The 21,473-nt window shown below is 58.1% G+C and overlaps 1 protein-coding gene across 12 annotated transcripts in view; it reads right to left on the bottom strand.

The window, feature by feature from the left end:
- ARHGEF10L (Rho guanine nucleotide exchange factor 10 like) overlaps positions 1 to 21,473 on the bottom strand; it is a 156,890-nt gene that overhangs the window by 99,114 nt on the left and 36,303 nt on the right. For 9 of the 12 annotated variants that reach the window (XM_082685574.1, XM_082685569.1, XM_082685561.1 and 6 more), the window contains exon 2: positions 2,435 to 2,514. In XM_082685574.1, coding sequence (XP_082541700.1) covers positions 2,435 to 2,471 — 37 coding nt within the window. In that variant the 5' untranslated portion in view covers positions 2,472 to 2,514. Of the gene's footprint in view, positions 1 to 2,434; positions 2,515 to 11,309; positions 11,333 to 13,664; positions 13,860 to 21,473 lie in introns of those variants that run through there. The other 3 variants (XM_082685563.1, XM_082685570.1, XM_082685571.1) reach the window with 3 other exon arrangements.

Raw genomic sequence — 21,473 nt, 5'->3', positions numbered from 1 at the left:
AGGGTCTCAGTAGCCCCCTGGCTGCAGCTTAGTGACCTATAACGAGGACAGGAATAGCAACCGGCTCTCGGGGTTGCTGGGAGGCCCAGACAGGGGACAGGAGGGAGAAGGCAGAGTGAACCAACAGGTGTCGGGAGCCAAGCGTGAGATAGCCAGGTGTGAGGCCCGGGCTCATTGCCGATAATGGTCCCGCCCATTGTCAGGGCCTGCCGTGGTGTTACCATTATCTTTGTTATGCTTACGATTATTATGGTGACTGCCACGAGTCCGAGCCCCACCCCGGGCTCTGGGGGAAATACACTGGCCTTCCCAGGCACAGGCCCGGCCACAGAGCCCCCACCCCCAGCCCTGGACTGTGTGCAGGGACATCAGGCAAGACGGTCATAGTCACGTCTGCATCCAGGAGACTGTTCCCAGCAGACCCCGGGGCCAGGAGGTTCAAAGAGGAGTAAGACTCAGCCCCTCAGTGTCAAGGAGCTCACTGCAGGGAGAGGCAGGCAAATATGGCAAGAGATGATCCTGGAACCCCAGGGCCTGAGCCGTGCCCAGGGACATCTGGGGGCTCGCGCTGGCCGGGCCTGGCACAACGCTGAACACGGGGCCGCCCCTGCACAGAGCCTCGCAGGATGAATAAAGGTCTGCCAGGCTCACGACGGGGGCTGGTACCCCAGGCTGCAGCCACAGCAGAAGGGGAGAACACGCGGCCTGGAACCCAGGGGAGCCGAAGACATGATAAGCAAAGAGGCTGGCAGCCGTAGGACCATGAAGAGGTGTTTGGGGGAATTTGAATTCTACTTGGTAAGGCCGCAGGAAGCTCTCCAACCATCAGCAAATGGCAGAAAGCCCGTTTCTAGCACATGATACCAGCCAGCAATATCAGATACAACTGGAACAATACAGGTCAGATGTTTGTTGAATGGAACTGAGCTGATGTAATCATAAGGTCATTTTGTTCTCACTTTTTTCTTTTTAAGATTTTATTTATTTATCTGACAGAGAGGGAGAGATCCCAATCAGGCAGAGAGAGAGAGAGCGGAAGCGGGCTCCCCGCTGAGCAGAGAGCCCGATTCGGGGCTCGATCCCAGGACCCTGAGATCATGACCTGAGCTGAAGGCAGAGGCTTAACCCACGGAGCCACCCAGGCGCCCCTCACTTTTTGGTGAATCGGAGAAAGGGGGCAAAATGCCCACAGCAGGAGACAGAGCAGGGAGCCTCCTGCGACCCAAGTCACAGTCACACACCAGGAGATGCCTTGTTCCCCACAGCTCTGTTCCCGTGCTCCTGAGACTGGGCTGTCCAGACAGGGCTCCTTATCAGAAGGAAAAATCAGGAGGTCCCTCCCTGGATAATTGAGGGCTGACCTGAGCCCTTCCCGCCCATCTGGACAGGCAGCTAGACCAGAGCTGGCCCAGCCCAGGGACAGCCAACCCAGGCGCAGGAGACCTGAGAAGCCACCCGTGTGCCATGAAGACGGCTTCACTGTGTGGGTCCCCACCCTTCGGAGACGAACACGAAGGCTCGGGGAGGAAGAGGCCCCTGGTGGTCTCCGCCCCGGGCTCAGAGCAGAGCATCAGCCCCCTGTCCTGCGACACCCACAGGCATAACAGCTCCTGTTCATGGAGCGATTGATTACCACACACCAGCACTTTCCGTGGTTAAGCCTTGCAACAGCACCCCAGAGGGTGTCATTACTGTCCCCATGTTTATGGGTGAGGAAGCAAAGCCATGCAGACACCAAGTCGCTCGACTAAGTGCACAGTGTCGGCAGCAGGGCTGTGCTGGTGGAAAAGCCTTTACTGGCCACCTGTCTGCTCTCCGCGCCCCCAGAGGATGATCCAAAGACAGGCGGCCCATAACTCTGACAACACTGCCCTGCTGATGACCCGGCCCTTCCCCTCAACCCTCACCACCCCCAAGCACGTCACTCCTGTTGTCATGTCTGTGGGTTGTGCTCTTAAAAGTTTAAAATCTCCAGGGCCGCCTGGGAGGCTCAGTCCGTTAAGCCTCTACCTTTAGCTCATATCACGATCTCGAGGTCCGGGGATCGAGCCCCGCATCGGGCTCCCAACTCAGTGGGGAATCTGCTTCTCCCTCTCCATGCCCCTGCCCCTGCTTGTGCTCTCTCTCTCTCTCGCCCACCCTCTCAAATAAATAAATAAAATTTTTTTTAAAAAAAGCTTAAAATCTCCAGGGGATCTCAGGTGAAGAACCATCCCTTGTCTACAGCCTCCTCTTGGAGAAGGAGATTATGACTTCCATGTTGCAGACAAGGAAACTGAGGCAGCAGGAGGCAGTCACCTGCCCAAGGGGGCACAGCTAGCCGGTGGCAGAGCGGGATTCACAGGCAGGCTCAGCCTGCTCCAGCACTAGTGCCCACCACCAGCCCCGTGGCCCAACCTGAGGAGGGCCGCGCAGGAAGCCTGGGGTACGGTACCTGTAGCAGTCTGTGGAGGAGGGCTGGAGGAAGCCATCAGACAGGGTCCAGCTCAAACCAGCACCGTCCCAGCCGCTCGCCTGTGAAAAAAGGCCAGAAACCTAATTAGATGGAGTTCAAGGGCAAAGTTTCAACAAGCAGAGAGGGGTCATTGGCTCAGTCTGTGCACTCCAGCCCACCCACTCTCCCACGCCTTCCCCAGCAGCTGCCCGAGCGCAGGAAGGCGCCGGAAAAAGCCCAGCCCCCATCCCCCATAAATCATTAACCCAGAAAACCAGCAACTGCAGAGCTATAACCCCATCTTCCCAGAAAACCCGTGCCACCACAGACCTTCCCTTGGCTCAGTGCCTAGAGACCCTGGGGACCCTGGTGGGCCCACTAGATAACCCCCTTCCTCCCTTCTGGCTTGCACATGAAATCCAGCCCCAGAGGTCGGGCTTATGCTCTGGCCCCTGTGTTCCAGAAGCTGGATCATGCCTGAACTGTCACGGATGTGGCCGAACACGTCCTCATCCCAGCCCCCCAGTGACCACAGCTCCCCGGAGTCGGGCCCCTCACACCAGCCCCACCTGCAGCCCCACCGAAGGGCATTTACTCTCTCTTTGTCTCTCCCCGTCCAGCCCCATTGAGTTGGCCAGCTGGTGAGGGGCCACTGGCCTTGGCACATGGGTGTATCGGAAGTGAAGGGATGCAGAGAGGCAGATGGCCAGAGATAGGGGCAGAATCCCAAAGCTTGGACTGGGAGCCCAGTGTTTCCTGGCCTGTTTCCTGGTGGGGGCTTCACCAGCCTTGCCAAAAGTCCCAGCAGTGAGGGAAAGGCTCTTCCCACTCATTCCTGGCACCCCTCATCCTGAGCTAGGGGCTGTCCTTCTAGGCCTTTCTGAGGAGAGGAGAGCCAGTCCTGGAGGGAAAGCAGGAGCCCTCCAGTCCAATCAGCCTCTGACACACACTGGCTACAGGCCTGCTTTCCTCTCCAATCCTAAAGGCTTTATTTTTTTTTTTTTTAAACTGGCTTCCTAAATAAACGTAAAACGCATGTAAATGGCAATTAATTAATAACAGCCAACGTTCCCATAGCGCCTACCATGGCTCAGATGCTGTTCTCAGCATTTTACAAATATTAACAGCTATTAATCCAAACCACGAGTAAATGAGGCCCAGGGTGGTTAAGTTGCCCAAGATCACACATCTACTGAGCGGCAGAGCCAGGGTTCGAACACAGGCCGGGAGCCCCCAACACCATGCTCATTAGTTCATCATGCTCTAGGGCCTCTCAAACCCCAGACGGCTTAAGTACGCCCAGTCTGCCCCAATCCCCCGAAGCGACTGCCCGCACTAGGTCCTTAGGGGTCCTGAATGTTCCATAAGTGTCCTGCTTATCCCTGTACCTGCATCCCCGTCTTGTTTCCCACTTCGGGGGGAAGGGGCGCACTGCACCTGCTGTGACCCACTTGCCTTTTTTTTAAGCTTAACAACAGTGGTGATGAAAAAAAAAAAAAAAAAAAAAAGAACCATGGTGATGAGTTCACACCAGGACACAGACATCAGCCTCACTCTTCTGAACGGCTGCGTAGTACAGGGTTTTTGGGGTTTTTTTTTTTTTTTTTGGCTCTATCGTAACTGATGTAACTCTACCACTGGACGCCGAGGGATCCCCAGGGTTTTGACGATCTGAACAAGGCAGTGACTCATGTGCCCCATACACAGGGCCTTGAGCAAATGGATACATGAGCCTCTAGGGCACGAGCCTGGAAGTGGATCGCTGGGTCAAAGAGAATGCAATTTGCATTTTGGTTGGACGCAAATCACTTTCCACTACATAGGGGGCAGTGCCCTGTCGCCCCGAACTCAGAACTGTCAAGACTAAAATTTTATCTTCGGCAAAGGGCTTTGGGAAACAAACAAAAATGTCTGCAAATTCCCTCGCGAGTCAAAAGATCCCACAACAGCCACACAGCCCTCCTCACGCAGGGCCCCTCCTCCCTGGGGCTCATTTGGAACCACTGAGGAAGTAACAGGAAGACTGATGCCCATTTTACAGGAGGGAAAAGAGAGGTGCCTAGTCCCAGCCCGTATGCAAATTGCTGCTCAGATACAATTTTTTGATAATGCAGAAACCCAGGATCCTTTCCCTCCAGCCCAGAAAGCTGTACTCCCCTTTCTCTTCACCTTTTAGGGTTGATTCCTATCCCCTGTTCCAAGCCCAAGGCTTTCCCCAGGAAAGAAGAGAGACACCAGCATGTATGGAGCCTAGAGCTTTACCTGCCTGCCTGCATTTACAGATGAGGAAACCAAGGCACAGAGAAGGAGGGATCTGCCTGAGGTCCCAGAGGCAAGGGAACAGGTGACAACACGGGGATTCGGCGGGAGGCTTGGCTCTAAGCCCTTCTCTCCCTCCTTTAACCACACCGCCTCTCCGGACTTGGGCGCTGGAATCTGGGGGCGTTTGCTTCAGGCTAATCTGGGGCAGTGAGGTCTCCAGGCGAGGACACGGACCCGCAAGCTCCGTGCACGTCCATAGCCCTGTGGTCACCATTTGTACAGATGTGCCCCTAGCCTCAGAAGGGTGCTGGGGAGGGAGTAGGGGTCTCTCAGGGCAACCATCGCTGCCACTAGACACCCTCATGGCCCAACAGTTAGGAGAAAGTTCAGGCTACCTGACGCCATGTTGGTCTCCCCACTCGGGAGCTGTGACACCTTGGATGAGTCACTTAGCCCCCATCTCTGGCACTCAGTTTACTCATCTGCAAAATGGGTAGTCCCAGGTGCCTCAGGCACCTGGATGGCTCAGTCGGTTAAAATATCCAACTCTTGGGACGCCTGGGTGGCTCAGTCCTTAAGCATCTGCCTTTGGCTCATGTCATGATCTCAGGGGTCCTGGGATTGGGCCCCATATCAGGATCCCTGCTCAGCAAGGAGCCTGCTTCTCCCTCTCCCACTCCCCCTGCCTGTGTTCCTGCTTACTCTGTGTGTCAAGTAAATAAGTAAAATCTTTTTTTAAAATGTCCAACTCTTGATTTTGATTTTGGCTCACGTCATAATCTCAGGGTCATGAGACAGAGCCCCACGTCAGGATCTGCGCTGGACATGGACTCTGCTTAAGATTCTCTCTCTCCCTCTCTCTCTCTGCCCCACCCCGGACTCTGCCTCTCTCTCCCTAAAATAAAATAAGTAAAAAATAGCACCTCACCAGGTTACTAAGACAATTAAGAGTAAACACATGTAAGGCCCTTGGAAGGGTCCCGGGTCACGCTGGTACGTGGCCATCATGAACCCTTCTAACACAGGCTGCGGTGGGCACGGCTCCGCTGGGGAAGCCGGGGACTCAGGCTGGAGTCTCCTGTCCCCCAGCAGGTGAGCTGAGTCTCATGAGTATCCTCATCCGTGCAAAGGGGGTCCCACCACCTGTCCTAGGGGGCTCCCAGCAGCATACCTAAGGCCAACCACACAATGCCAGGAGGCTCAGTCAGCGCCAAGATGCCCGCCCTTGAAGCTACCAGCACCAAAACGGGAGACAGCAGCGGGGCCCAGTGTGTGGATTCCATACCCCGGGAGGGGTGGGGCCCCGGTTGCGGGGAGGCTCACTATGGGGACGTGGGGAAAGCGGCCTGGGGCAGCCAGACCTGCCTGCAGGCTGGGCTCTGTCTCTCCTCTCAGTGCGACCTCAGCCTCTCACAGTCTCGGGCTTCCCCTCTGTAAAATGGGCAGGACGGCTCCCGCGCAGACCCTCCCCCAGGCTGCCACAAGCAAGGAGCCAGGTCAGGGGCGTGAACGTGCTTAAGCAAACAGGTGCAGTCACTTGGCTATTTCCTTTTTTTTATTTTTATTTTTTTTAAAGTCTTCCTTGAGCTAAGCATGGTCTGGCGCTCTCAAGGTGGGAGTCTGAGCAAGAAGAAAGGTGTTGTGAGGCTCTCTGAAACGAGGGTCTCTCTGAAAAGGCTCGTCCTGCCATGACAGTCTCTGGCAAAAGACGCCTTCAGGCTGGTGAAGGCAAGCCAGTGGGAAACCAAAGGGAGTCCCCAGAGTACAGAAGCCACGTGGATTGAAAAGTGCACAGAGGAAAAGGCCAGGAAGGAAAGCCCCGCAGACGGTAGGGGTGTTGGGCTCAGGTGAGCATTTGAAGAAAGAACAATAAAAATAACCATTCCCATGTTTTAAAAAAGAACATTAGGGCGCCTAGGTGGCTCAGCTGGTTGAGCAACTGCCTTCGGCTCGGGCCATGGTCCCGGAGTCCTGGGATCGAGTCCTGCATCGGGCTCCCAGCTCCATGGGGAGTCTGCTTCTCTCTCTGACCTTCTCGCCTCTCTTGCTCTCTCTCACTGTCTCTGTCTCGAATAAATAAATAAAATCTTTAAATAAATAAATAAGAACATTAAGGCAAAAACATCATAGCAGGTCAGAACCAGGAAGCCTTTACGCTGAACAGGACCCTCTGTCTGGCTTTTCAGGTGCAGAAGCCAAGCCTGGGAGGGAAGGGCCCGCGGCTCTCCTTCTGCAGAGGCAGAGACCTAAGGGCAGCAGGCAAAAGGTGGGATCCGTTGCAAGATCTGAGTTCCAGTCCCAGCTCTTCCACTTCCCGGCAGCACAGCTGTCACCTCCCTTCCGAGCCCCTGCCACGCAGAGGTCCCGTGCCAATGCAACGAGGCATTTCACACGGAGAGTGCTCTCAGCGAATACCGGCCACTGCTAGCTCTATGACGTTCGCTGGCCCGAGCTTGGGCAGCAGGGTCATGGACAACTTTATCCTCTTGAGGGTCAGCTCTTGGAAAACAACCGCCAAGACAGGCAGACTCCGTGAGCAGGGCTCTCCTTCCAGCTACCCCAGGGCAGAACGGCTAGCAGGAGGCTGTAACTTTTCGGCCACGTGCAGGCAGAGCGAGAGACAGAGGAGGCAGGGAGGAAGCCCCAGCTCCCAGCCTGCAGGGTGGGCCCAAGCGGGGTCAGCTCAGTGATCCGGACCACCCAGCAAGCTGAGCGCAGCCCGAGGGAGCACCTCCCTCCACCCTCCGCAGCCCTGCTCACTCGAGCAGGTATCTTCCCAGCTCTAATTTAATCCACGAGCTTATCAGTTCTTCCTCCCTCTAGAGTTCAAGGTCCATGCAGCCCAGAGGCCCAGTGGGAAACCCTGTGCCTGCCTGCACCTGCCCCTTCTCCCAAGATCACCTCACTCCCAGCCATCTCCCACCCATAATCAACAGAGTGGCCCCAGCCCTCTTTCCTGGAGGAAGCCTGAAGATTTACTCCTGTTAATTAGGGAGGCTGCCCGAGTCAGGCCCAGAGTTTGAGGATGGGGAAAACTGGCCTCTGGAGCAAGAGGTCAGTGGGGGAGAGGAGGATGGGCAGGGGTCCAGACAGGTAGAAATGCAGTCCCAGAAGCTGGGGAAGCAGCTGGTGTTGGCCTATCCAAGTCAGGCAGCCTTGCTGCAGGAAAGGGGACTGCCAGGCAGCCTTGGCAGGAGACAAACAAGAAACAGATTCTGGCCCACCCACCCACCTCAAACCTGATCTCAGAGGCAGCTGTGTGCATCTTCTGGAAGCCAGGAGAAATGTGTGGGACAGGGGAGCAAGAACCAGAGCTTGGGCTGGTCAGGACCAGGACTCCTCCAAGCAACCAGGCCTTCCAGATGTTTCTGCGGCTTTTGGCCTTTTGTCAGACAGACCCAGGGCTGACCTGCCCCCAGCCCCCTGCAGTCACCGTGAATATCCCACAGCACAGGCCCTCAGACTCTCCTTGTCACCTTCGGAATGAGGTCTAGGACCCAAGCAAGGCCCTCAAAGACTCGCCTCTACCCCTCTCCACTGCCTTCTCTCAGGGCTCAGCAGCTCCCAGGCCCTCCCCAACTGGAAACTCTGCTCCAGCTCTCATGAAGGCTCCTCAGGCCCATAACCTTGCCAACCTGTTTTACATTCCTGGGTCCTTTTGCTCAGGCTGTTTATTCCCTTCCGGTAGAACTCCCGCTCACAACCAGCAAGCAAACTCCTACTTAACCTTCAAAACCCAGACCCAGTTTCTCCTCCCCCGACCCATTTCATGAAATGGTTCCCAAAGCTGGCTGTGAAGCTTTAAAAAAAAAAAAAAGAGGGGCGCCTGGGTGGCTCAGTGGTTAAGCCGCTGCCTTCGGCTCAGGTCATGATCTCAGGGTCCTGGGATCGAGTCCCGCATCGGACTCTCTGCTCAGCAGGGAGCCTGCTTCCTCCTCTCTCTCTGCCTGCCTCTCTGCCTACTTGTCATTTCTCTCTGTCAAATAAATAAATAAAATCTTTAAAAAAAAAAAAAGAAAAGAAAAGAAAAAGAAAAGAAAAAAATACATGTGTCCCAAGCCCATGACTCTGACAACTCAGGATGCAGCCAGGGAAAGTCCATTTTCAAAGGGCCCAGTGATTCTGGGACACATACAGCCCTGATTATAACAGCCAACCCCCTCCGTGGATTCTGACTTCTCTTCATGTCTGTGCCCAGAGCACCAGCCCACATGAAGGACAACAGCCCCTCAGCAGCACTGAGTTAAGCACAGAAGCTAAGAAACTTCATCTGCCTGGGACCTACTCTCTGTGGAACCTGTGGGGCGGGCATGTCCCCAGGCCTGGGGCAGCTGTGGCTACTGGGCTTCCTGCCGGATGTAAAGAGAAACACAGCCCAGGTGAGAAGTGGGAACTCCAGGCCCCTCAGGTATCCCCTGCCCTGCGCAGAAAGACCCCGGGGTGGGGCGGGGGGAGGCGGGGGGGGGGTAGACAGGGACCAAGGGGGGGAGGCAGGGGGAGGGGCAGGGAGGCAAGCCGTGGACAGAGCACCCTGTGGGAGGGGGACCACCAGCTACTGTGCTCACAGCAGCAGGCCACCTGCAGCTCTGCCCTGGGTGCAAGCGGTTGCCCGCTGGAAGCTCGGGGCGCAATCCTGGAGAGACAAGGCAACTCCTCCAAGGAAACACCAAGGAGCTCCAGCAAGAAGCGAACATCCAGGAGCCAGAGCCTGGGACAGAGACCCGTGAGACCGCAGGAAGCTAGTCCCCCTCTGTGCCTCCTGGCCTCAGCTGTCACGTGCAGGTATAAATGAAATGACAACTGACCACGCTGCGGGGGTCTTACTCCATGCTAGCTCCCTGCCCGGCTCCTGCAGCTCTTTGAGGACCAGCATCCCATTCTGCAGATTGTCCCACTGAGTCTATACAGACCGCCCACCGGACTACCGGCGCTGTCCTCTGTGACCCTCACCAGCCCTGAGGTCACGAGGTGACCTTCTCTTGACACCATTTCACAGCCGTGCAGTGAGCATACTGAACAGTGTCCTTTTGTTAATTCTGTTAGCCCCAACCGCCGAGGTGGAGACCGAGGGAGCTTCCCCCACCACACAGCTCCTGAGCGGGGAGTCCCTGTGAGTGGGGGAACCAGGGCAGGACCCCCGGGCTAGTTATAAGCAGGATCCCCAGCACGAAGTATACGAGGGAAACATAGGGTGGGTGAGTGCAGGGGTGAGAGAGGGAAGCATCTTCCCTGCCCGCCCCCCAGCCTCCGAATGCCAGAGGGACAAGGCGGCCAGCTTCCCCAGCCACTAGACGCCAGGCCACTCCATTGGCTTCCCCCATGGGAAGGGGGGAGGAGGGGCTACGAGGAGCAACCTCCCCTGTGGGCAGGGGTGAGGCTTGGTGAAAGGCTGAAGCCTTGGACAATGGAGGCTCTGTCCCAGCCCGGAGTAGGCGTCCCCACCCGCTAACCTTCTTCCCCCACTGACTTCCTAGGCGTGCCCCTGGTCCATGATCTCCAGGCAGGACAGGTGGGGAGCAGCCCCCAGGAGAAAGCCTCTGGGCAGAAGAGCCCACCCACTCGGCACCCCTCCAGGGGCGATCCCTGGGAGCTGTTGCCTGGGAAACCAGAGCCAGCCTGGAGAAGCTGCCAGACCATGTACATAAACAGGGCTGCCCAGACGGGTCCCCAGTCCCCTCCCTCCTCTCACGCCCGCCCCCCACAGCCCCGGTCAAGAGGTTCCTCGCTGAAGGGCCAGGGGCAAAGCCTCCTCCTACAGGCTGAACTGTCCTGTCCTCATCCCTGGAGGGTATTGGCCCTCAGCCACCTCCTGGGTGGTCCACATGATGGGGCCCCACGGCCCACAGTCGGGAGGCCAGAGGGGGGCAGTATGGACTTTGTGTTACCCCTTCAACCCTTCCGAGCCTGTTTCCCCAGTAGCCCCCTCCAGGGCAATCTAGCACCAGTGTGGCTCCGGCCAACTCATTCTAGCAACATGGCATTTCCACGCTAGAACCAGACCTGAGAGGTGGGCCTCCTCTCCCTTTCAGATGGGGGAAGCTGAGGCTCACACTGGAAAAGCACTTGCCTCAACTGCCGCAAAGCACAAGGCGGGACGAGGAAAGGAAGGTCTGTCTCCGTGCAACTGGACAGAGCTGATATAGGGGAAGGACGGAACGTCCGGCCTGCAGGAAAAGCCCAGGCAGGGGCAGAGAGGCCAGAAGAGCTGGGCCTTCCAGGCCAGGGCACCTCCCCGGGAAGGCGGCCAAGCCTGCCGGTGAAAGCAGGGGTGGGGGGAGCAGGCAAGAGGCGCGCCCCAGCCAGCCACCCACCCCCAGCACACAGGCGATGCCAGGGGCAGGGGCCAGGACTGCCTGGGTGGCTCCCAGCTGCGCCGCAAGCTGATCGAAAGCCTCAAGGAGAGGGGATGCTGAGGCCTGACTGCTTCCCCCCCCACCCGACACCCAGGTATCAGGTCCCTGCCTCAGGAGCACCCGAGGTCCCTGAGTGGCCCCAGGCATGGTGAGACCAAGGGGACTCACAGCGCAGCAACATAAGCTTCTCTGGCATTCCAAGTCCCCCTCCCTCACCTCGGGGGACTCAGGCTCCCCTGCTTTCATGTTGACTAGCTTACCTGTCCTTGTCCCCACGCAAAAAGCATTTCACTGCACACCTACTGCCCTCAGGGCCCCAGCTCAGCCCGGGGACAAAGGAACAAAGGAGAGGCCCAAGTTCAGGTTTGTAGGTGCACCTGCCCAGCAGGGGGTGGCCCATGGGACACTCCAGGAGCATGAAGTGTGGGCAGCCCAGCCTGCTTTGCTGACCAGGAGCCCAGTGGACTCTGGCCCTGTGTTTCTTTCCAGATCAGAGCCTAGGACTGGGTTTCTGGGGTCAAACCGTATTCCGGTCCTGGCTCCGCTACTTGCTAGAACCTTCTTAGCTGAGTCTGCACCAAGGGGAGGGAGGTATCTCAGCTTTGGAGGAGGGATGAATGAGGTAAGGAGTGCTGCCTGGCATGGGCAGGAACTCACCAGAAGGCATGGCTCATTACTGCACAGCAGGCAGTGGCAAGATTAGAGGTCAGGGATAGAAGCTGACCCGCAGTCACGACCCCCTGCACACCGGCAGCCCTGGCTCCCCACCCCCAGCCCACCACAGGGCTCCAGCGGCTGGAGCTGAGGGAAGTGCCCCAGCTCCCGACTGTCCCCAGTAAGCACCCACTCTCTGTTGGGGCCTGTGCACTGCCCCCCTCCCCAGGCTGTGTAGACGCTTCCACGAGCAGAGAATTTGGGGTTTAGTCAGGAAGATGGCTTCACATCACAGGACACCAGCATCGTCCCAGATGGGCCATGTGCCTCCTACTCCCCACCGCAGGGGCTCAGAGACCCACACCTCTTTACCCCGGGGGCCTTCAGATGGAGAAGCGCCGGCACCCCCCGACTTAGACACACAGACCCCGCTTAGACAACATGAAGGACCCTGGACTCTGAGCCAATGCCAGGAGGAACCTGGAGGCTGGGGGTGGGAGGAGGATGAGAGGAGAGGGGTGTCTTTCTGGGGAAAAAGAGAGACAGCCCAGAGACACCTTGGCTCCCCTGCCCCGGATCATTCCCGGCGAACGAAAAGATGGCACATGACTGCTCTTCTTAAGGATCAAATATCCAAAAACCTCACCAACCCCACACGGGCTCAAGCCACCACCAGGTAGATTCCCCTGCTCCCCTTGTGCGAGGACCTTGTCCAGGACCCCCCCCCCATTCTCTGCTGAGCTATCTAGGTCGGGGTGGGGGGGTGTCTGCCCCCACCGCTCCGAGATGCCAAAGCCAGTGGACTTGCTTGGGCCCCATCCCCCACTTCCTGCAACCCCCCCCCTGCTGCTCCCCTCCCTCTGCAACAGCAGCTCCCACCCCACCCCCTTTCCTCCTACAGGGCCCAGTGGGTGCTCCGGGCACAGGACTCTGATCAGACTGGAAGATGCCTCCCTGCATGCAACCTCGGCTGTTCCACGGTTCGGGACACCCTCTCTGCAGGGACACCCCCGGCCTGACCTTCCCTGGAACTCCATCCCGGCTTCTCCCTGCACACCTGCTGGGCGCGTCCGCTCCATGGTCGGCCAGGCATCCTGAAGTCAATGTCCACACCAACCCTTGCCCACTCCCCAACTCCTCCCAGCCTCCCAGCTCACCCGATGCCCGAACCCGCCTGCCAGGGGCTGGGGCACAAGCCTCCGCCTCACCCTGACTCCCCCTCTCTCTCACCCCTGCATCTCATCCTTCGGCAAGCCTTGTTGGCTCTACCTTCTAAGTCCGTCCAGACTCTTACCACTTCTGGCCACCTCCCCGGCTGCCGCCAAACTGTCACCACCTCGCATCTGGACCTTTAAAACAGCCCCTGACTGGAAGCTCCTGCTTCCACCCTCACCCCTCACCCCACATGCTTTGTTCTCCACACAACAGCCCAGTTATGCCTCTGCTCAAACCCTCCAGTGCTTTCCAACCCCATCAAAGTGGAAGCCAGTGTCCTCACTTTGGCCTATAAGGCTCTACATGGTGTGATCCTCACTACCTCCCAGAATGGAGATCCTACCTCTCCTCACAAAGCATCTCTACCCCAATCACGACAACTATGGTGCAGCTCCTCACACACCCACACATGCCCCTACCTCAGGGCCTTTGCACTTGCTCTGCCTGGAATGCTCTTCCGCCAGACATATACACATGGATGGCTCAGTCACCTGCTTCAGAGCTCTGCTCAAAGACAGGCCTTCCCATCCATCCTCTTTGAAATAGTACACACACATCCCCATCAAGCCACTGCCCTATCTTCTTAGCATTTAACGCCTCTGGGCCCCTGGACATTTCAGCTGTTTCTATCAGCTTCCTCCCACTAGAATGTGCATTCAACCAAGGTGGGAGCCTAAGCATTTTGTTCACTGCTCTCTCCACACCCCTGGGACGGTGCCTGGCACACAGCAGCCCTCAACACACACCTGCTGAGTGAATGAAGGGATCCCTGGTCCCACGCCGGCCCTGGGCTCAGTCCCACCACTGCTACTGGGGGGAGAGGGGAGTGGGGAGAAGGTGGCCGAGGCCCGTGGCGTCCCCACTCCTGGGCCCGCGCTGCCTCCTCCCTGAAATCAGCCTGTGGCCAGGACCGCTCCTCCCAGGAGAGCTTCACAAACAGATCCCCGGCCAAGGCGGGCAGGAGGCGGTTCCCCAAAACCAGTGTGGGAAGAGGTCTGGGGCCAATGCCAGGGTGTGATCAGGGAGGGGTGGGGCAGAGCTGGAGGAAGGACTGGGACTATTTTTAAAAACTCGCTCCCAAAATGACCACGTTCTTGTTCTGATGAGTCAGAAGCATGTGGCCAGGAGAGGGGACAGGACCCCGGGGTCCCAAGCGCCGCCCCCCTCGGCCACTCTGGCAGGCAGGTGCACACACGAGTCTTGCCCACGCAGGCAGGTGAGCAACCCGGGCACATGCTCAGCTTTCCAAGGAAGGGCAGGCAGCTTCCAGCTGGGGCCGCAGAAGGTGAGGCCAGCGCCGCTGCCCAGGCTGGCTGGCCACGGGGAGCAGAGAAGGCCTCCCTTTCAAAGCCCACTAGGATCCAGTCTGGCTCCAAGTCCCTTTCTTCAGACCCAAGCTCTGTCTCTCTCAGGGAGGGCGCCATCTGTTTTGTCCCATAAGAGAGGTCTGGGCAGAAAAAACCTCGTCAAAATCAGAGCTAAAAATACTCAGCCCACCGGCCGAGGCAGGGTGAGCTGGCCAGGCAGCATCCGAGGCCCTCCGGAAACACGAGCCATGCACGTGTCCCAGGGGACACGGAGGCCTCCACCGCACAGCCCAGTTATAGCTCCGGCTGAGCTTGCAAAGCAACCAGCACTTCAGTCCTAATGTTCCCCCACCCCACCCCGCTCCCCTAGCAAAGTGCCTCTTCCAGCTGCTCTCTGTTCTCCCCACCTGTGAGGGGGCATCAGAAATTTGTGTCTTCCTACCAGCCCCACCAGGGAGCGGGCCATCCCATGAGGGGGCAGGCCATCCCACAAGGGAACAGGATCAGCCCCATTATACAGATGAGGAAACTGAGGCTCAGAAAAGTAGAGCGGGGAGTGCCTGGGTGGCTCAGTCTTTAAGCATCTGCCTTCAGCTTAGGTCATGATCCCAGATGGAACCCCACATTGGGCTTCCCTCTCCCTGTCCCACTCCCCCTGCTTGTGCTCCCTCTCTTGCTGTGTCTTTGTCAAGTGAATAAATAAAATCTTGGAAGGAAGGAAGGAAGGAAAGCAGAGCAATTTGTCCGAAGTTCAGAAGCACCTTGATTGCATCCAAGGTGTGTCTGGGCCTTTCCCTGGTGCCAGGCTGCCCCTCCCTCCGCAGACCAGGAGGTCCAGCCCCCCCCCCACCCCCGCATTTAACTGCACACCTGGGAGGAGGCGCTGCCTGGGGCTGTGGGAAGGGAACAGAGAAATCGGACTGGGCCTATGGGGGGCAGGGAGACTGGGGGATGGTGTCAACCACGAAATGGCTTTGCCCTGAATCCCGCTGCCCTGGGCTGGAGTCCGCCCCGGGATGCTGACCCAAACAGGGAGCTGGATCCAAGCACGGGTCCTCCTTCATTACCAACTCAAACAAGGTCCACACCTGTGCTCACCAAGGCAGTAACAGGGCTCTTTGGAACAGGTGACTCCGATGCAGCCCCCAGCCCTGCCCTACAAAAAATTCCCAAACTCCCTCCTCTCAGTGTGCCTGCCCTTGGCTGGAAGCACGAGGGGCGCCCTGAGCGGTGAGCCCACCCCGCCTCCATCCCGCTCCCAGAGAGGCGGCCACCTGCCCGGGAGGGGGCGGGGCTGCGATACTTAGGACTGCCATTGCTCTAAAGCAGTCCCTGGCCCTGGCAGTAGGGGCAGGTGGGGGTCCTCAGGTGCCCCTTTTGCCACGATCGTGCCCCAGGTATTGTTTTGAGGAGCGTGACCTCTGGGATCAAACCTGAGGGGGGGGGGCGTCCCGACTCTCCACTGCCTCGCTGTGACAGTGAGACTGATTCCCCTTCTCTGGTCCCTGGCCCCCTCTTTAGCAGGAAAACCACAAGAATCCCACCACAGAGGGTTGTTATAAGGATTAAATGAGATAACGATGTCCACAAGTGCCTCACTGAGTGGCTGGAACACAGTAGGTGCCCAAGAAATGTTTGTTGAGTGAATCAATGCCCAACGACCTCCTTCAACGGGGACGGCAGACCTGGCCCACAAGGACAGGGCCCCAGTGGAGATGAGGTCCATGCAAGCAAGGCTTGTTGGGGGAGGGAGGGGGCAGCCTCTCCCGCGGTGTCTGACAATGCAGCAGCCCCCACGAGGGGCAAAGGGTGCCCAGTGACGTGCCCCGGGACAGCCTGCCGCCCCTGCCTGACCCTGAGGCGGACACACAGCTGTAGAAGCCTCCCCGCCCAGCCTCCACCCGCTTCCCGATGCTTTTCAAGTGAAGATTCCAGGAAATGGGGTCAAAGTCAGAAAAGGGGAGGATCCCCAAACCCAACAGCCATACAAAGTTCCCTTAGTTGGTGTGAAATGTGGAAACAACCAAAAGTCGGTGCGTGCTGCCAGGGAGACTTTCCAATTCCCCGAATCCGAATCCAAATCCCTGGTCAGGCGGAGGTGGGGCCTCAGGACTGGCTGAGAGAGACCCTTTGTGGACAGCTCCCGGGCTGGGCTCAGCGCTGTGGAGAGAGGCAAGAGTCGAGGCCTGCTTTCGCACGCTGCATCTCAGATATATTCTGCTAAATTCAGGGACAACAGTCCCCGTTCAGGCCATAACTTACAGTGACCCCAGCCTGCCCAGGGTTGCCCCTTGTCACAGTGTCAGGAGTATCTTCAAGTGACCTACGGAAGGAGAGCGGGCCTGGGGAAATGGGACCCTGGCTCTGGTTCCTGCTTGCAGCTCGAACCACGCAGGTGCTCACTGCTGGCCAGAGGGACAGACGCACACAGGGACAGCTGGCCACTCCTTGCCAAGACCAAGGCTTTGCCAGGCTCACCCAAGGCTTGTCTTAGTGGCCCAGGTATTGGTCAAAGGACAGGGATGCCCTCTCTTTCCAAATCAGGGTGCACGCCAGAAGTGAGTGGTGGAGGTCACACACCTACCCGTGTACCATTGGTGTTAGAGAGGTCGTCTCTGGGCGCCACCCCGTCGCTCTGAGAATCTTGGAGATCAATAGCGTTCAAGGGGGGGCGTTGGGGGATAGAAAAGCCAGGCTTTATCTCTCTGGATCCCTGTGCTATCCAAAAGCACCCCTTAATCATGCCACAAATATTTACTGAGCCTTCTGTACGCCGGGCACCGTGGAAATTTCTGGAGATTTGCTGATGGGCAAGACCGGCTGGTTCCTGGCCTCCTGAAGCCCATAGTGCTGCAAGGAGGCACGTACCACACTTTACAAACCCACGCATCACCACAAACCAAGATACTGTGAGGTGAGGGAGAAGTTTCAGAGGACAGCCGCCCATTCTGACTCTCCTCTCCCAGGACCGACACAGGTCCCGTGTCCTCCAGGTGGCCATCTGGTGACCTGCCTGACATCACAGCCACACAGAGCCGGGCACACCCAGACCTGGCGAGGACGGGGTGGCTTCTGCCAGAGGTCCTGGGCTGGGTGGCCTGGGCCAGGGCACCGAGCTGCTCCAGCCACAAGGGCCCTCCCACCTCCCCGCGGATGTGTGCGCTTTGTGCCAAACCAGATCATGTGTCCAGCCAAGGAATACAGGATGTTGGGGGCACTTCTTCCCTCTTTTGATTTTTTCTGTGGGGGAGGTGGTATTGGATGTCAAAATTTCCATCCCACCTGGCATCAGGCGGTTCTTCTGACGGATCCATCTAAGGCAGCTTCTCAACTGGGGGTGACTTTTGTCCCCCCGGGGAATTCCGGCCATATCTGGGGACATTCTGGTTGTCACAGCTTAGCAGGAAAGGGGGCTGCTACCGGCACGTGGCAGGTAGCGGCCAGGGCACAGCTAGACCTCCTCCAGGGCACAGAATTACCTGGCAATACCACAGAAGTACCAAGGCGGAGGTCCCCAGTCTCAGGGCACCTGGTCAAGTCCTTAGAGAATCTAGGGCAGATAATGGCCTGCTAATGCGGCCGTCATTAGTCACAGGGACACAAAGACCAGAGTTGTCACTGGTCTCCATGGCAGATAATGCAGGCTACAAGCCTAAAGACACTGCATTTCGCTACGGTACCAGGACTCTGCGACTCTTCCCCACCAGGCTGAGGGGCAGAGACCACAAACGGCTTCTCTCTGGGTTCCCACCACCTGGCCCGGCCTCTGGAACATAGAAGCTGGGGTCAGAGGGAGAGGCGGAGGGAGGGACAGGGCAGACCATGACCTCTCCCATCAGATGCCTCTCCTCCCTGGACACAAGGCACCGCTGTCGGCACCGAACAGCCACCTTGGCCTTAATAAAGCAACAACCAGACTGGGAGCTCTCGGAGGCCAGGGACTGTGCCCCACTCCCCGATGTGACCCCAAGCCCGGTCTAGCGCATGGTCATAGCCCAAACCTCAACACTTACTCATCAGTGCCTGTTCTGTGGAGCTGATGGTCTGGCGGGCGGAGAACGGAGCAGGGACCAGGCAGAGCTGCTGGGGTGGGGCGGGGCGAGTTTGGGGGGCGGCAGGAACTCCTGGGAGGGGCCTGAACGTAGATGGGGAAGGGGGTGCCTATCCATCGATCACTGCTCCTCAGTGAACAAAAGCGATGAGACACACGGCGACGAGCGCGTCTGAGCAGGAGAGGGAGGGAAGAAGGTAGGAGCCCTCCCGCGGGAGTCAAGGGCCTGCTCCTCCCTCCCCAGCGACCAGGCCCAGACACTCACCCATGCCGAGCAGTTTCACACAGGTGGAGTCCAGGGTCCAGGCCCTGGGCACAGACAAAAGGCGACAGCTCCTTGGGCTGCCCAGTGCCACCAAGGAGCGCCGAGGTCAGCATCCCAACACCTCCCGTTTACTAACTGCTCACAAGAGGCCCAGAGCTCGCCCAAGATCTTCACTCCTCTCATGACCTCGTCTTTACAACAACCCTCAGAGAGAGGCACTGTGACCATCATCCTCGTTTACAGATCGGGAAACAGGCGCGGAGATGGTACGAAGGTTGCCCACGGTCACATGGTCAGTGATGGGAGGGCTAGGATCCGAACCCAGGCCCGCTGGCGATGGGGCCGTGCCTTGGAGCCCCCTCATTCCTCAGCCACCGGCCAGCCGCCAGTCTGCTGCCTGGGACAAGCCCCAGGTAAGCAGACAGGGCCACAGGGACCCCGGGGAGCCCATGGGAGAGGAGGAAGAGGAGAACTGGAGGGCCAGCAGACTAAGTGCTCTCACCCAGGGCCTCCAGAGAGGGATCTCGCTGCACTGCCCCCCAACAGAGCCCCAGCAAGGAGCCCCCTCTGTCCGGGTCCCAGCCCTGGGCTCCCAGAGCATCCCAAGGCAAACGTGTTAAGTCCACTGGGCAATCTTGTCTGGATCCACCCAGCGGCCGGCTGAGGGAAGGGACGTATTCCTATGAACGTCTGGCCTCACCCAGGCCCATCCGGCTACCACCCAAGAGAAGGTCCCCAGGCAGGAACGGCCTAAGATCCAGGCCCTGTTGCGCCGGCCAGGGAAGGCACAGCCATGTGCCTGCTACTGCCTGAGCAGGCCCTCCGACCCTGTGCTGTGGCTGAGGATGACCATAACCTCAGTCCAGGCCTGAAAGGGCCCCAGGGCTGGTGGCATCATATCCCCTCCTAACCCAGTTCCTTGAACGAGCGCCCACTGGTCCAAGCAGGAGCTCGTGGCCGCAGTTACCCCCAGGGCCCCACGGCCTTAACCCACTACTGTTTCTGCATCGAGCATTCTGTATTTTCCCACATTCCATCACGACCCTGACAAGGGGGTGACTCAGAGCACGGGCTTTGAAATCCAGCAGCCCAGACCCCAAATCCTGACTCCCCCCATGAGCGGCTGGAGCAGATGTGTGTCCTGACCTCCCTAGGCCTCAGTTTACCCATCTGCAAACTGGATGTGATGACGCTGCTGAGATCCGATTAAGTAACACACTCATTCATTCGTTCAACCTATGTTCATGAAGCACCTGCACGAGCCCACCACTGTTCCGGGTGTTTGGGAGACATCAGTGGATAAACAAGGAAAAGTCCCCTTCCCCTGATGGGGCTCACTGAGCCTAGCACCATGCCTGGGACAGACTGGGTATTCCATACACACCTGCCCTACCCTGGGCCTCAGTCACCATCCCCCACCACACTCTCACATTTGGGTCTTCCTTTGTCCCACATGACAAGGGTCTAAAACCTGTTCTTATTCTGTTCTCTGGAGTCACTCAGAACAAGGCCCCCTCCCTCCTACATAGGACACCCTCTTATGTGAGCAGACCCTCCTTCCCCACATCAATCACACCCCCACTAGGATGTGTTTCTGGTGCCACTAGTTCCAGAAACACCTCTTGGGTGCCCACCGTATGCCGGGGATGGACGACTCTAGAATATCACCCAGGGCTGCATTTCCTTCTTGCAAAGTTCGGGGCATGTATGGGAACAAGTCAGGCTCAGTGACAACCAGGGACACTGACTCATGTCAGCAGTGTACACAGAAAATCAACTCTGTTTCTCTAGAAATAGTGTCCCGCTTTCCTGCTGGTGAGCATGAAATCGACCTGGCAATAATTCTCCAGAAATCCCAGCCTCTGCTCTCATGACTACCACTCCTTATGTCCCATTCAAATCTGGAGCCCTGCGTGTTGTTTCACGTGCCTTTTCAGGAGATCTCCGATGCTTCGAGGTCCAGATCCAGGTCCCCACGTCAGTCCCCCTCTCACTCTTCAGACCTCAAGCCCAGAGGCCAGGGGCTGAGTCTGTTCATTGCTCTGCCTGAAACTTCTACTACCATAACCTAGCATCTAACAGGCCTTACTAAGTGCTACTTGGATTGAACTGAGTGAGAAAAACGGAGGCTCAGAGAGGCGAGGTGATTTGCCCAAGGTCACACAGCTGGAGACTAGGCCAGCCAGGTCTGCACAGCTCTGATGCCTCCCCTCGGCCTCCCTTTGAGCTTTCGCGTACTTGGGCCCGTGCAGCACGGCCACTGTCAGTGGGGCTCTGCTGGGACAGCCTCCCCAGGGCCAAGTCATAAGCCTTCCAGGCCCCAAGAAAGGACAGACAAGAGAGCCACATGAGACCTTATTAGGGAAAAGTAAAAGAAAATAAAACAAAAAGTCTCCTGGCCGAGGAAGGGCCAGTCTAGTGAACCATGTGACAGAATATTCTGTTCACAGCTGGCTCACGGGCAGGCCAGAGAGGCAGGGAGCCCGAGAGCCCCAGGGACCAGCCCCAGGGACTTGCCCCAGGCAGCTGAGGACGCAGCGCAGCACCAGCATCGCGTGGGTCTTGCGCCGGGCAACAGCCTGGTCCCACCACCAACTCCCACCCACACTGATTCCCCCCCCCCCCCCGCTGCCAAAACAGCCAAGGGCCACACTGCAGCTCCCTCTGCCTGAAGGGACTCCGTGGGGAGGGCCAGGGGAGGGAGAACAAGGGGAAAGCCAACATCTCCCTCTCTCTCCAGCCAGTCTTAGCTCCCACACTGCACCCCCACGGTGGAGCTGGTGCCCCCTTCTGCCCCATCTGCAGCTGCGCACAGAACCATCCCCATCCTGCTCCTGGCTCCCGGCGTCACGGGGAGGGAGGCGCGGCTTCCACTCACCCTTCAGGCCTCAGAAGACCCCCACGCGAGGGGCTCACTGAGCACCTGCTATGC

The sequence above is a fragment of the Mustela nivalis genome (assembly GCF_964662115.1).
Source record: "Mustela nivalis genome assembly, chromosome: 10".
Classification (NCBI taxonomy): Eukaryota; Metazoa; Chordata; class Mammalia; order Carnivora; family Mustelidae; genus Mustela; species Mustela nivalis.
Note: the sequence above shows the minus strand (reverse complement) of the source record. Positions and strands in the feature narration are given on the sequence as shown.